This window comes from Equus asinus, chromosome 3, assembly GCF_041296235.1.
Source record: "Equus asinus isolate D_3611 breed Donkey chromosome 3, EquAss-T2T_v2, whole genome shotgun sequence".
Classification (NCBI taxonomy): Eukaryota; Metazoa; Chordata; class Mammalia; order Perissodactyla; family Equidae; genus Equus; species Equus asinus.
In genome coordinates, this window is record NC_091792.1 from 54,035,001 (window position 1) to 54,049,636 (window position 14,636).

Genomic DNA, 14,636 nt, shown 5'->3' on the forward strand with positions numbered 1-14,636 from the left:
TCTGGGTTCGCCAGCCCAGATCTCGGGTGCAGACATCGCACCGCTTGGCACACCATGCTGTGGTGGGCATCTCACATATAAAGTAGAGGAAGATGGGCATGGATGTTAGCTCGGGGCTAGGCTTCCTCAGCAAAAAGAGGAGGACTGGCAGTAGTTAGCTCAGAGCTAATCTTCCTCAAAAAAAAAAGATTCAGTCCCTGTATGCACATGTCTATTTCACCCTACTATGGACTATGTCTTTAATACACATCATAGTCATATAATAATTTTTAATTAACAACCTGAAGTAAGAGAACAGTGGGACTTCACATTAAATTTGACAGGTGGCTAAATTTTTAAGTAGTTACTGTATTTACTATTTTAGGATAATCTACCTTATGACTAAAAGTTAAATGCACAGAGCAGGAGATTATAGGAAGAAGAGCATTCCTTATGAGTGTCACTTTTTCTCCTTAGAATCACATACTGTACTTTTAATTGATTAAAAATACGTTAAGAAGACAGGTGGTGGTTTCCAGCCACAAGGTCAGAGTGCAGAGGAACATGTGTTAATCCGATGTTTATTAGATCCATAAATATAGTTCTCTCTATACTAAGTGCCTTTTTAATTTCTAAGAACCCAGCCCTCAGGCCCAGGGTAGCTTCCCAGCCCGCTGCTGGAATTCCTGATCGTGGCAGTCTGCTGAAACGTGAGATCAGTTACCAAATATAGTTGAGTGGAGTAAGAGGCCAGATGAGAGTCTGAGGCCACAGTTGCCTCAAAGTGACCACGGACCAAGCAGTCTTTAATGAACAGGCAAGGCCAACCTCTGCTCCCTGGGAAGAGGAACTGCTCATCTGAAATCCATCACCTTTTTGGAGTCTTCAAACCAAGGATTGAAAAGGTCTGTAAGATGTATCTTAATATATTAACTGGTAGGGCAATATTTTTTAAACTTTTTTTTTTAAAGCTAACAATATCATAGTAGTTTGTCTGAAGTTATAATACTATTTAGAAGATGCCTTGATTTTGCTTTTATTTCAAAAGGAAAAGTCATGGGAATTTGATAGTCGTTCAAAAAACAGAGAATACATAAGATTTACTTGCCAGCTTTATTTCTACCTATGCTGTCACAGAAATGCATTGTCTATATAACCTTAAACATGCTAAATTGGTGCTATCAATTCCAAAAGGATTAAATGCAGTTATGAAGCCAACGTTTGTCAAGACTGTGTATGGGTTTTGTTTTACAAAAAATAAGAACGTAATTAATTTGAACGTCGCCCATACTTAAGCTAAATACTAATGGCTTGAAATGATATACTTTAGGATTTAGTAATATTTTAAGTTGTTAACACACTTTCAAAGGATTTTTTAAATCAGTTGAGGTAATAATAGCAGACATTTTAAATTATATTTATGCATAAAGTTTACATATTTATTTTTTAAAAAGGTAAAGCTTACTGAGGAAAACTACAGTCCAGTCAAATTTAAACATCACAGTATAATTTTATATCACGTTGTTTTAAGTTACACATGAAATTGTCTTGAATCCAATATATGAGGTTGATACAGAATGATTTCAGGCTCATATTACTTTTTAACATTTGCTAAAAATACTAATTGCCTTCTAGTATGAATAATGTGACCACAGTTAGAGTCCATTACCTGAAAATATAATACTATTCAAAATCTATTCAATCATGTATGTACAGAAATTAAATCCTTATTACATGATAAACATACTTTTCAACAATTTTTCCTCAAAGAAAAAACTTGAATGCTTATCTCAGTTATTCAGATTTTTAAAATCAGAGTCTATTCGACAAATTATTGCTAACAATAGACAAGGTCTAAGAGATTTATCAAGCTAATAACTGCTCTATAAATATATGATTACATATTCCTAGAATACAAATTAGTTCTGTCACATTCTAGTGTCCGATATGGATTAAAGTCTGTATCCTAGGGGCTCTCTGTCAATTCTCTGTCTGAGTTTCTCTGTTTTATTGCTAACGTTGAGTATTCAGGGGGTCCTATAGCATATTTCACACTAGAGTAAGGATCTAGATTACACCAAACAATCAGAATCACTTTGAGCTCTTTACCTCATTTTTTTAAAAATGTAGAGGGGAAACGTTAGTCAGGTTTTAAAATAAATCTGACGCATTCTTAAAGAGATAACAATTGAATTTGGCAAGGCCAAGTCAAGAGCCTCCACTTCATTAACAATACGTATGTGGAAGACATCAGAGTGTTGTCACAACTGAGTTCCAATCAGGAATTCAGGCCACCTAGAGTTAATGGCTGCTTCCTAGTCAAATCCCAGCAAAGAAAACAAAGATTGAGCGAAGCAGCTCTGACTATAATTCGAAACCGTTAAATCATATCAGAGGGTATAGAAACAAATTTGGTAAATAGATTATGGATTTAGGTGAGAAGAACGAAGCCGTGAATAAGGATAATGGCAGCGGAAATGGATGATTTGGAAGTAAAATCTAGATATTTGCAACTAATTCAATATGGTGGATAAAGATGATAATATGAAGAGGACACCAAGGATAACTACAAATACCCTCTCTGTAAAATACATTAATATGGCTGTTGTGGACATTAAATGAACTATTTTATTATGTCCCTGAAATTGAGAGAAAATATACTGTTTGAGGATTATTTAAAACTGTAGAATAAATATGAAATATCTTCCTCTAATGACAATTTACTTAAAGACTAGGAAAGAAAGGAATCCATGTGTATTTATCAGGAAGGAGAGTATAAAATTGTTGTGCATTTCTGGCATCAAACAAGATTTTATAAATTCTTTAGGTTTAACTTTTGCCCTACAGGGCCCTTGGTGAAAAGAACACTACAAAAAGAAAGAAAGGACAGGAAGAAAGATTTAAAAATAATTCAAAAAGACAATTTAGGTGATACAAACAAACTTTATTTAACGCAATGAAGTGGACAGTCTCTTTTCGGAGAACAGCAAAATGGGGCGGAAGGCAGGAAGCTTTTATAGCGTAAAGAGTAAAGAACAAGAAAGAGAAAAATAGAAAATATCTGATTAGCTGGAGGCACATAGTCAACCTTGTTTAGGGTGAGAAGGAACAAGGAAATAACTACAGAGTTCACAGTTGGCTTGGGGTTTGGAAATTGGCTGACTAAATGTACTGCGTTTCTGGTCAAGCAGAGCATTTACGGGGACACAAGAATTATCTAAGTTTCCGTTTGCTGATGTGGCCCCCTGGGCAAGAGCAGCTCCATTTTAGGCCTAGAAAGTTATTTCAACAGAAGGAAGAAATTTAGTCTGGGGATTACCTGTGATTCCAAAACAAGAAAAAACAAGTTTTAAAGCTTTTTCTACCTTGATTTTCATAGTTTAGGTTTTATTTTAAAATGTTTTTAGTATTGAATCTTTGTACCAACAGTGTTTATTACATTTTCAGTAATTATTTAAATATAAAAATAAACAGAAAAAAAATGACAAGTTTAAATTTTAAAGTCACTTATAATTTTAACTTTTTTTTAAAGAACATGAAATAAGCAACAAAGGATCCCCTTAAATCTCCCACCCCTCAGCCGTACCCCTGCCCTAGTCCTACCACGGAGCGAATCAGCATTAAATGTTTGGTGCGTGTTCTTCAACCTTTTTCACGCATTTATTTGTAACTATATATGCATTTTTAAGTGCTTATTGAAATGTCACTACCCCTGTCTGGACTCTCTAAATTGCCTGGCCCATGTGGTATGGGATATTGTGTGATCCTTGGTTCCTTTAAGGTTTTTATACCATCAAACACTGTTTCTTTCAAAATTATAGTAGCTCGTCAACATTTCTACAAACTACTCCACAAACAAGTTGCAAAAGTTCTCTCTTTATCTAAGTCCTTAAATACCCATAATATCCCCAATGGGAAAATAAAACTTTGTGGTTAAATGCAGGTTTCAACCCTATGTCTACCATTTCCTGACAGTTCAACTTTGGCCAAATAATTGAATATTTTTATGCTATAGTATGTAAACGAAATAATAAAAAGAAAAATAATGTCTATTCCATCAATTATTCTGAGGATCAAATTATTCACTATATTAAAGCAGGCAACTCACAACTCAGAAGATGTTATACAGTAAGTCCTCAGGGAAAGCTAGCTTTGATTGCTTATAATTGAATTCTCATTTCTACTAGACTCTGCTGTTTCTCATGCATATGCCTCATCTTTCCCAAATTCCTCCCAAGTCAGGGAAATATTCTACATTTCAACAGCCTATAGTGCCTTGCCTCATGGGATCCTGCAGGGGTGTGTCACAAGTATTTTTTGATTGACAAATAGAGGACTCTCCTGGATATCATACATGTGATTTTCAGATACTTATCCTCAAAGTCTTAAAACAAATGTTATTCATAAGCTCTAAATCTATCTTTTCTGTTATTTGTATATTCATATGTGTATGTGAATCACATATACTTATATTACATATTCAGGAACTCAAAAATAAATGGTTTCCCAAATACTAGGATAGTAATGCCAAGACAATTTAAGATGATAAAATTGATTATGTCAGAATGTGTGATACACATACCAAATATAAAATGTTCCATAAAAACGTGTTTACATGTTCTATATTTCATGGTAGAACATGAGTCCAACAAAATTCAGATAATATTAACTTAGGAGAAGTTAAGAACTGTAAATCACAATTAGAAATAATCCATAAATTAAGTGACATAAAATTCCTTAAGAATGGATAAAATATGCACAGCAATTTAACAAAATAGGTGACCATGGAAATTTACATTTGAAAGTAGCATTTGCTTGGGATCAGCTAAGATGCTGATAAGCTGCCTGTTGAAGTTCAAGGTGGAAGTGAATTTACAATGCCTCACAGTATTTGCTGACCCTCCCAAACCATTGCTTCACCAAACATTCCAAGATCTGCAGACACCAATGATAACATGCAAATATGCATTTCATTTCATTTCATTTGTACCCTAACAACTTTCAAAGAGAATTTGAGACTGCCTGCAATTAAAGCACAGTACAATTGCCCAAAATCAATTAAAAAGACCAAATCAAGCATAAGAAATTCAGAACCTGACATTTTCTCAATTCCCCTACTTTTGTCTTTCCTCCTATTAGAATGTTAGCTCCATAAGGCAGAGAATTCCACCTTACTCACAGCTGCATCCCCAGCCAGAAGAGAAGCCTAGCACACAGTAGGCACTCGACAAATAGATACTGACTGAATAAGACAACAGAGAAAGTAAGCAAAAACAAATTATTTTTAGCTAAGTCATTTGTAGTTCTATGACTCAAAATTTAACTCTGAGCTTGCTAAGTGTCCATGTCAAAGAGCGTCATCAAAGGTTCTAGAATTCTCATTTTTTTTATAGTAGAAACGACAGAAAACAGAATAAATGTGTTTCTGGTTCTAAACCTTTTCATGACAAACTTTCATTGAGAGTAATAAGAAATATAAAAATCAATGTCTTCACAGATGTGGGTTCTTTTTAATGCAGTGTCAGACCTACAACTGTTTTGTATTAGTGAAATGAGCATGTAATGTGTATTTTATATGTATACACTAACAGCTATTAACATATAGCATTGATTACTTGATCAAGTTCTTAGCAGAAAACAGAGCCTAGGGGATGAGTAAGTATTGATAAGGCAGATGAAAAAGAGGGATGGAGAGCAGAACAATGTTTCACTGAGGAGAGCATTTTCCAGAGAAATGCAACAGGGTGGGGCCTGGGTGGCTGAGAGCAAGAAAAGGGGACAGAACATTTCTGCCTCGTGCCTTTGTTTGTGTGGCTCTCTCTCCTGTCAATTCCTATCTGGGGTTCAAACCATGTTTTAAATACCAGATATATTTTTCTCCAACATCTGCTGTGATCCAGACACTGTGCCAAGCATTAACCATGCAAACACTGTCAGTCGCAGCTCCTCCTTTCAAGGTGTTCGCAGTCTAATGGCGAAAGAATTCGCTAAACCAATATTTATAATTCAATAAGAGGAATCTCACAGTAAAATACTGTGCAAGTGTCATATTTGGAAAAAGGAACAAATTATACTGGCTGGGGAATCATAGAAAACACCAAAAAGAAGTGAAATTAAGTAAAATTTTCAAGGATGAACTAGAAATTGAAACACAGAAACAGAAGGGAAAGGCAAAAGGAATAGCATATGCAAAGCATGGAGACATGAAAAGATACAGAATGTTCAAGGAATGGCGAGTAGGCCAGTGAGGTGTGAGTGCAGCATATGTCAGAAAGACAATGGAGGATGAGGCTGGAGAGTTTACATCAGGGCAGACTGTCCAGAGGTACACAGATAACCTGCATAGCATGCTTTGGACCTTCTCTTATCAGCCAGAGGGTACCACTGGAAAAAAAATACCAGAGGAGTGACATGGCCAAATTTGTAAAGATGATCTCTGCCACCATCTTTGATCTTGTGGGGACCTGGAATTGGCCACCCCAAGATATGTCACTTTGGCATCAGGATTATTTGAGGCTGATTGCTTTTGATAAACTGGGACAGGGAAGGAGGCTCTGAGGAATGGAACTTGCCCTTCGTTAGGACACATTTACATTTGTAAGGTAAATCTCTATCTGTAAAAGCTGCCTCCCTCTCTGTACCAGAAAGAAGAAAGGAGATGACCTTCTCTCTAAAAACTCTTAATCAATACCAAAGGCAAGGACTTAAAATCTGCATTTTATTGTGCTAGTCTGGTAACCTCCTGTAACTGACTTCCCTCCCTCTCCCAACTTTGGCATTCCTTAAGGATTAAGCATCTTTCCTTAGGCTAGGAACCGATTGCTGCTGCGCTCACCTGTGACCGCCCAGCTCCAGACATAGACTTGCCTCCTGCTACGCCCACCGAGATAGCAGACCATTACCTGCTGTGTCCATCAAGCACTGTGCCAACAGGGCAATCTTGTGACTATTGTGGGAGGGACATTTCAATCACATGTGAAACACCCTGTTTGGGGCTATATAACCACTCTGTGCACCCCACTTCTTCGGTGCCCTTTCTTCCTTCGGGAAGAAAGGCCCCGGGCCATGGTTCCTCTTAAAGCTTTGTTTAATTTTCTCTTGCTATTCTGTCTCATGTGAATTTAATTCGTTCTCCAGCTAGACGAACCCCCATTTGGGGAGAGGAAATGTCCTCCTCCCCTACAATCTCTTACTGCAATTTGTTTAAACTGTTTTAGTAGCATTATCATGTTCCTCCTTATATTAGAGTCATTTTTCACTCTTTTCTAACCCCATCACTCCCTCGTACTGGACTGTAAGATTGTTAAAGGTGAGGAACTATGCCTGGCTCTTCTTCACCCTCCCTGAAGATCCCCTGAATCATAGCAAATGATAAATAAACAGTTGTTCAGTTGATCTCTTGTTCAACTTACTATGCTGGGAAAGGAAAGTGGAAGAAAGGAAGAGCGGTTTAAATGGGCAGTGCCAAAGTAGAGCCATTTCTCTTATGGTGAAGAAGCTAGAACTACACAAATTCAAAGAAATTAGAAAATGGTTGTAGCTTATGAGAGTTTTAGGGGAAGCGAAAATTAAGCTAAACTATGAATGATGGAGGTGATGAAGAAGACACGGAGGAGAAAAAGAGGAAGAAAGGAATTTCCAGGCAATTCAAATACCTTAAGAAGAGGTATTTCTCTTAAGAAAGAGAATACTTTATGCCTCAAAACTTCAAAATCTTTCCATTCTACTCACTAAAGTGAAACACTTTAATGTTTTTGGCATTTACCTCACTTCCTCTTTACTCATTAGAAGCAGCATAAGTTCTTTTTAGTATATTTCATATTCTGTATCTATCACACCAGCGCAGAATTACCAAATGCACTGTTTGAAATAAAACGTGAAACCTCAGTGAAATAACAGAGATGTTTGCAGTTGTATTTCTTTTGATTACGACCTTTTAATTTTGAGGTGTTGATTGACGTAGAAATCTCTGAAGCATGATTTTCCAGTGAGTTTGGGCCACCTAGAAACTTCCCTTGTTCATTCACATTGAATGAGCATTTTCCTTAGACCACATGCATGTTCTAGCAGAAATAACTGGATTGCAAATTAAACCTGAACCATATATGCCATACAGCTATTATTTTCTTTTTCACTGTGCAAGCGGATCCTGATCCTGACAACTAGATCCTGTCAGATGGCACCTCTTTAAATCCAAAATATAAGTTAGTAAGCAGATAATTTAATCTGCCTCCAGTAAATACATCCGGTTTTTTTTTCCTTTTTTTGGTGTTTTTTGTGGGGGGGGGGGGGCGGTGAGGAAGATTGCCCTGAGTTAACATCTGTTGTCAATCTTCCTCTTTTTGCTTGAGGAAGATTGTTGCTGAGTCAACATCTGTGTCAATCCTCCTCCATTTTGTATGTGGGATGCTGCCACAGCATGGCTGGATGGGCAGTGTATAGATCCATTTGCAGGATCCAAACCTGTGAACCCCAGGCCACCAAAGCAGAACACGTGCACCCAACCACTATGCAAATGGGTTGGCCCCAAACACTTCCTATTTTAAAGAAAGAATTGAAAATTATTTCGCCATTCAGAAGTTTGCTTTAAGCTTCTCATATAATGTTTTTGGTGAAGTTTAAAATGTTCACTTTGCACTAAATTAAATTAATAGCAGAACTCTGATTTCTAATACGGAGTTTTATTAGTGTGACACATTGCTTCAGATTTTCATTTGTGAAAACTATAATGTATTGGTACTAAAGTGTATGGTTAAGATCATGTACTCTGGAGTCACTGCCTGGGTTTGACTCTTAGCTCTCTTGCTCACATTTTCTGCCTCAGTTTCTTTCTTTCTAAAGGGGGGCCTGTTGTGAGGCTTTTAAATGAAATAATCTACATAATGGCTCTTGACACGATGCCTGCCTCATGGAGAGCAGTCCATTGTTAGCCATTATCATTATCATGATCATCACTGTTAGTCTTATGTATGTTATACGAATTCACTAGGTAGTCGTTCTATAACGAGAGTTGGCAAACTTTTTCTGTAAGAGTCCAGATAGATATTTTAGGCTTTGTCAACCATACAGTCTCTGTTGCAACTACTCAACTCTGACATTGTTCCACAAAAACATTCAAAAAAATCACATGGCCACGCTCTAAATGCAGTCAGGAGTTAAAAGTGAAAATGATCAATTCTGACATTTCACCATCTTAATGCATCCTTCCCAATCTCTAACTCAGTCATTCTCTCTCTGTCTTTCTTTTGTTTTCATTGGGTCTTCAGTTCCTTAACATCTCTATGTTTAAACTCCTACCCATGAATTCCAACCCAGCATAGATTTGAGAGTCCTCCCGTCTTGCCAATTTTCTCAACAACCTTGCCCGTTTCCCTTCCATCTTACCTGTGTGTCAAAACCTGGATCATCTATCTCCACATCTTCACCTGGACTGCTGAGCTCTGTGGAGAGAAGTGTGCAATCAATCACACAGATTAACGACACTGTCGATACGCCACGTGTAACCTCGGTTAAGCCCTCTCCGGCCCATAAATCCTTCCTAACAAAGTTTCTCCCTTTCTCTACAACAGCTATTGTCTCCTGTCCTCAGAAACTTCCAAATGCACAGAAATCTCAAAATAGGAGCTCCCCTTTCTTTCAATTACAAATTTATACAGATTCTCTCTCTTGCTTTCTCTCTCTCTCTCTCTCTCTCTCACACACACACATACTTTATTACTTCTCTCCTTTGAAAATGGAAGAACTGCCCCTTTCAACCTGGAGCTGAACACTCCATTTGTGCTATAGTAACCCACTCCATCTCACATTCTGGAAGACCTGGTCTGTACGTCATCCCCACTTTCTCACATGTGTCTTCAGCTTCTCCCTCTCTACTGACTAACTCCATTAGCGTTGAAACATGTTCCCGTGCCCCCTCCTAAAAAACAAACAGAAAGCCTCACTAGGTTCCATACTTTTGTCTAACTACCACCTTCTCTCTCTCCTCCTTTCTCTAAACTTCTCGGAAAGTCAACCACACTTGCAATCTATACTTCCTTTCCTTCCATAATTTCTCAACTCACCTGGAATCTGGCTTATAACTCTGTCACATGTGCCGAAACAGCTGTTGGCAATGGAGCTAAATCTTTCCAGTTGCTAAGTCAAGAGGACATTCCCTTCTTCATGAGACTTTTTTTACCAGCTTTCATGACACTCCACTCTCCTGGTTTCCCCCCAACTTTCTGGAGAATTCTTTTCTTTTCTTTCTCTTTCTTCTTGGATGACCTCATCCATTCTCATGGCTTATAGTGCCATCCATGGGCTAATATTTCCCAATCCAATTCTGCTCTCCTTTCTCCGGGTTCTGGACCAGTATCTCAAATTGCCTTCCAGACATCAACACCAGAGATCCCAGAGGTCCCTCAAATACAAAAGGCACAAATTAAAATTAAGCTTATTTTTTTTCTCAAAACTTATTCTTCCACTTGTATCATGTGAGTTTATGGCACCATCCATCCCACTGCTCAAGTGAGAAATCTATAATCCTGCCTTTATGTCGTCTCTTCATTCAATCAATCACCAATTTTATCCTGTTGGTTCAGTTCATTGTTTTCCATCCCAATGTCGCTTATTCAGGCTTCTATCATCTTTTTTATCTTCTACTAATTGTGTTCCTTAGTAGCAAGAGACAGAAATATTCAGTCAACTTGAGTGCAAAGAGATTTGTTGAGAGGAGTTGTGGCAACACACAGAGTGAGGCCGAGAGTCTGTGTTGGAAGCAGGAACACAGTCAGAACTATGCCAGAAAAAGGCTCATGTGTGGCAACCACCACTGCCACAGCTTAACAGTCCACACCACAGCTTCCATCTCCAACCCTGAATACTCCTCTGCACAGCCACCACTGCTGTCCCTGGACGCTCCATGGTGCTGCCTCTGCTGCCACTATCAGTGTTCAGCTGCCAGAATGGTTTCTCTGCAGACCCTGCTTCAAAGGCCAAGTCTAGGCCATGTGCCAAGACTTGAGCTCAGGCTCCAAGGGGCTGGGCAAGCAAATATTTGTCGATTTCTTATCCTATTATGATAACTGAGCAGTTTCTCACTGAGGCTCACAATATGAGGAATTATCCACAACTAAGGAGGAGGTTCAGATGATGGGCAACCAAAAATAAAACAATGATAAATGTATACAATCCCTTGATTACTACAAAAGCCTTCTCAATGACGTCCCTGCTTTCAGTCTTGCCCTCCTCTTCCCCTGATTCTTTCCCCAAGCCAAGCTGCAATCACTTATCTTTCTAAAACGCAACTCTGGTGATGTTTCTCACATACTCTACAGTCTTCTTTGTCTCCCAAATAGCCATATGATTAAATTCAGGTTCTTCACAGGGCTTCAGGTGCCCTCTCACCCCCGCTTCCTGCTTTCTAACCTTATCTCTGGCTATTTTCCCCAAAACGGATAGATTTCTGTTTAACTGAACCTCTCTGAGTTAGCTGTGTCTGCCATGCTCTCTCTGGGAGTCAAGTCTTTGTATATGCTTCTGCCAATATCCACCTTACCGCCCGACTCTTCCTCATCCTTCACATATCATCCTTTAGGCTACATCTTTTCTATAAAACTTCTCCTGATCCTAACCCTGTTGTCCGTCTAGGTGCTAACATAGCGCTTTGTTCTCTCATCATAGTACTTGACACACTAAATTATATATGCTCATTATTTGTATCCCTTTTAGACTACTAAGTCCGATGAGGGCAGAAACCTTGTCTTTCTCAAACTTATATCCCAGCACTTAGCACACTGCTTGGCACGTGGGAGATACTCCACAAATACACTTTGAATGGGAGAATCTCTTCTTTGTAGTACATCTCTCCCAGCTTCTGGTTTCAAACCAGAAGAAAGGTTTTCAAAGGTTTTCAAACTGAGGGAAAAAGAGATCAGACTTGGGGTTACCAGAGGCAGAGGGGAGGGGAGGGGGAATTGGAGGAAGGTCAAAAGGTGCAAACTTCCAGTTATAAGATAGAAAAGTACTGGGAATGTAATGTGCAACATGATGACCATAGTTAATACTGTCGTATGATACATGGGGAAGTTGTTAAGAGAGTAGTAAGTTCTAAGATTTCTCATCACAAGGAGAAAAATTTTTTTCTTTATTTGTTTTTATTGTAACTGTATGAGATGATGGATGTTAGATGAACCTATTGTGGTAATTATTTCACAATGTATGTAAATCAAACCATCGTGCTCTATGCCTTAAACTTATACAGTGATGTATGTTCATTATTTCTCTGTAAAATAGGGAAAGAAAGAATCAAAAGTTTTGTTTCAGTTATCCACCTGGATGTTCACCTTAGCCTATTCCAAGATAGGTTGACGCATAATGTTTCCCAGTCTCTCTCAGCACTGAGTTCAATTTAAAAAATGCATTTCTTTTACACCAAAGAAAAGTGTAGCTTCTCTTCCAAGGAAAATTAAATTTTGCAAGAAACAAAATATGGCCTGTTTTTCCTTTAGTACACAAACACACTTTTAGTCCAAGAGCCTCTCTCTTCCCACCTTCACGTCTCTTCTGGGTTCATGTTGCCTGATGACTTATCTCTTCACAAATTCTAAGAGTTGATCCTGATCTTGGCCTCTCCTGAACCATCTACCACATTTGCAGACTGAGGGGCCACTTGTCCTTAGGGGCTCTGTACTGAGAGAAACCAATTTACCTTCTCAGGACAAGCTAGGAAAGGCTTTGAAATAGTGACAGAGAACTGATGTCCTTCCAATGGAATAGTGAATGGGTCTGGTGGACCTTCCAGGGTCATCGATTCTATGGGAGTCTATGCCTTTCATTATCCTTAACTAGGCAATGTTACAATTTGGAAAGTCGTAGAAATCTGGTAGCAATGCAAATTATACTTAAACATAGATATGCAGATGATTTTTTCCAGTAGAAATATTATTAACTTGTACTCTACAGAAATGACTCCAAACATTACATTTTACTGCTCTATGGATAGTAACCAGTTTCAAATCTACTAGTAAATTTATCTCAGCTTTCCTGATTGCCCACACATGTGTCTAATCTTCAGTCTCCTTCAAAATCTTTGTACATCTCACTGTTTCCCTCATTAATTAATTTGATGAAAATAAAATCTTGGATACATGTTTATTTTATATTTTTTATATTTGCCATGATTTTGCCTTTTCAAAATCATGCTTTAACTTCCTTTTTCTCAGGAACAAAAGGTATTCAAGGGCCAGCCCCGGTGGCCTAGTGGTTAAGTTCGGCATGCTCCACTTGGGCGGCCCAGGTTCTGTTCCCCGGCACAGACTCATTTGTCAATGGCCTTGCTATGATGGAAGCTCACATACAAAAAGAGGAAGATTGGCAGCAGATGTTAGCTCAGGGCTAGTCTTCCTCAGCCAAAAAAAAAAAAAAATTCAAATATTCAAAATACACCAAATACAACTTTTCTCCATATATGGGCTACATTTGAATAATCAGTAAGGATTCAGGATGGTTCCATCCTGAACCACAGACAGGATAAAGGAATTAGAGTAATGTTTGGGTTGATAAAGAGGGGGACAATGACAAGGCCATTCTAACGGATTTGTAAGATTTACCGGGAGAATAGTGGGAAATACAGTTTAGTAGGTAAGGTATGACTAGAACGTGGAGAATCTCAAAATTACACAAAGTGAGTAATCTTTCTACGACGACATGAGGGCAAAGGTACAACATTCAACTAAAGAAGATACAGTAGGTCATACTGAGCTTAGGATCTCTGATCACATAACTTCTGTCAAATTGACAAATTTTATCAATCACTGCATCCCATGTAGGGGCAGAAGCTTGAGGTAGATTTCTGGAACTCCTCTGCATAACGCTCTTTGGACTGAAGACTTTCAGCAGTCAAACAACAGAAGCTGGCTTTTTTTGGTTATATGAGAAAATATAACATTTCACTTAATCAAGCAAAATCTCATCATTCTAAGCAGAATCCCTACATGGAAAACTGCTTCTAAACGAGCAGCCCATTTCTTTCCTCATGAGGCACACTTACCTCCTGGAGAAGGAATGTCTCACCAAGTTTACCCCGACCCACCTCGTAAAATAGAGCTTCACCACATGCAGCCAGCTTCTTTTTTCAATTTCTAGACTCAATTTTGAGGCAGAGATCACTTCTAAAGTTTTCCAGCTCTTCCCCTCTATCATTTTATGAATAATATATAGAAAAAGAACAGCACACTTAGAGTAAGAGGAGAGTCATTGCATTGTGATATTTAGTTTGAAGCACAGTGCAATTGAAATCGCAGCCCAGTTATTTTGCAGATAATGAAATATCTTTTATTTAATGCTAGTGAAAGTCCCATATAAATGTCCTATGAAAGGCACATAGTTTGCTCACATGTCCTTGAAATTTAGATAAGGCTCTCATTGCAGCCAAGCTCTTTTCACTTCCTTTTGATATCCTAGCCAATTTTATATTATTTGTGTATGATTTGTTTAATGTCTCCTCCACTTCCTCCCCTTTTCCACCCCACAAGACTTTTAACTCCTTGAACATAAGGATCGTGCCATCAGTGTCGATCAAGAGTCAGCAAACTTCCCTGGGCCAAAGCCATCCCACCTGTTTTTGTGTGGCCTGCAAACTAAGAATTTTTTTACATTTTTAAACTGTTGTAAAAAAA

The 14,636-nt window shown here is 38.2% G+C and overlaps 1 protein-coding gene across 6 annotated transcripts in view; it reads left to right on the forward strand.

Annotated features, from left to right (window-relative positions):
- Positions 1–728: 728 nt before the first annotated feature.
- Positions 729–14,636, forward strand: part of PALLD (palladin, cytoskeletal associated protein) — a 383,115-nt gene continuing 369,207 nt past the window's right edge. For all 6 annotated transcript variants that reach the window (XM_070505038.1, XM_070505037.1, XM_070505039.1 and 3 more), the window contains exon 1: positions 729–884. In XM_070505038.1, the coding sequence (XP_070361139.1) occupies positions 789–884 (96 nt within the window). In that variant the 5' untranslated portion in view covers positions 729–788. The remainder of the gene's footprint in view (positions 885–14,636) is intronic.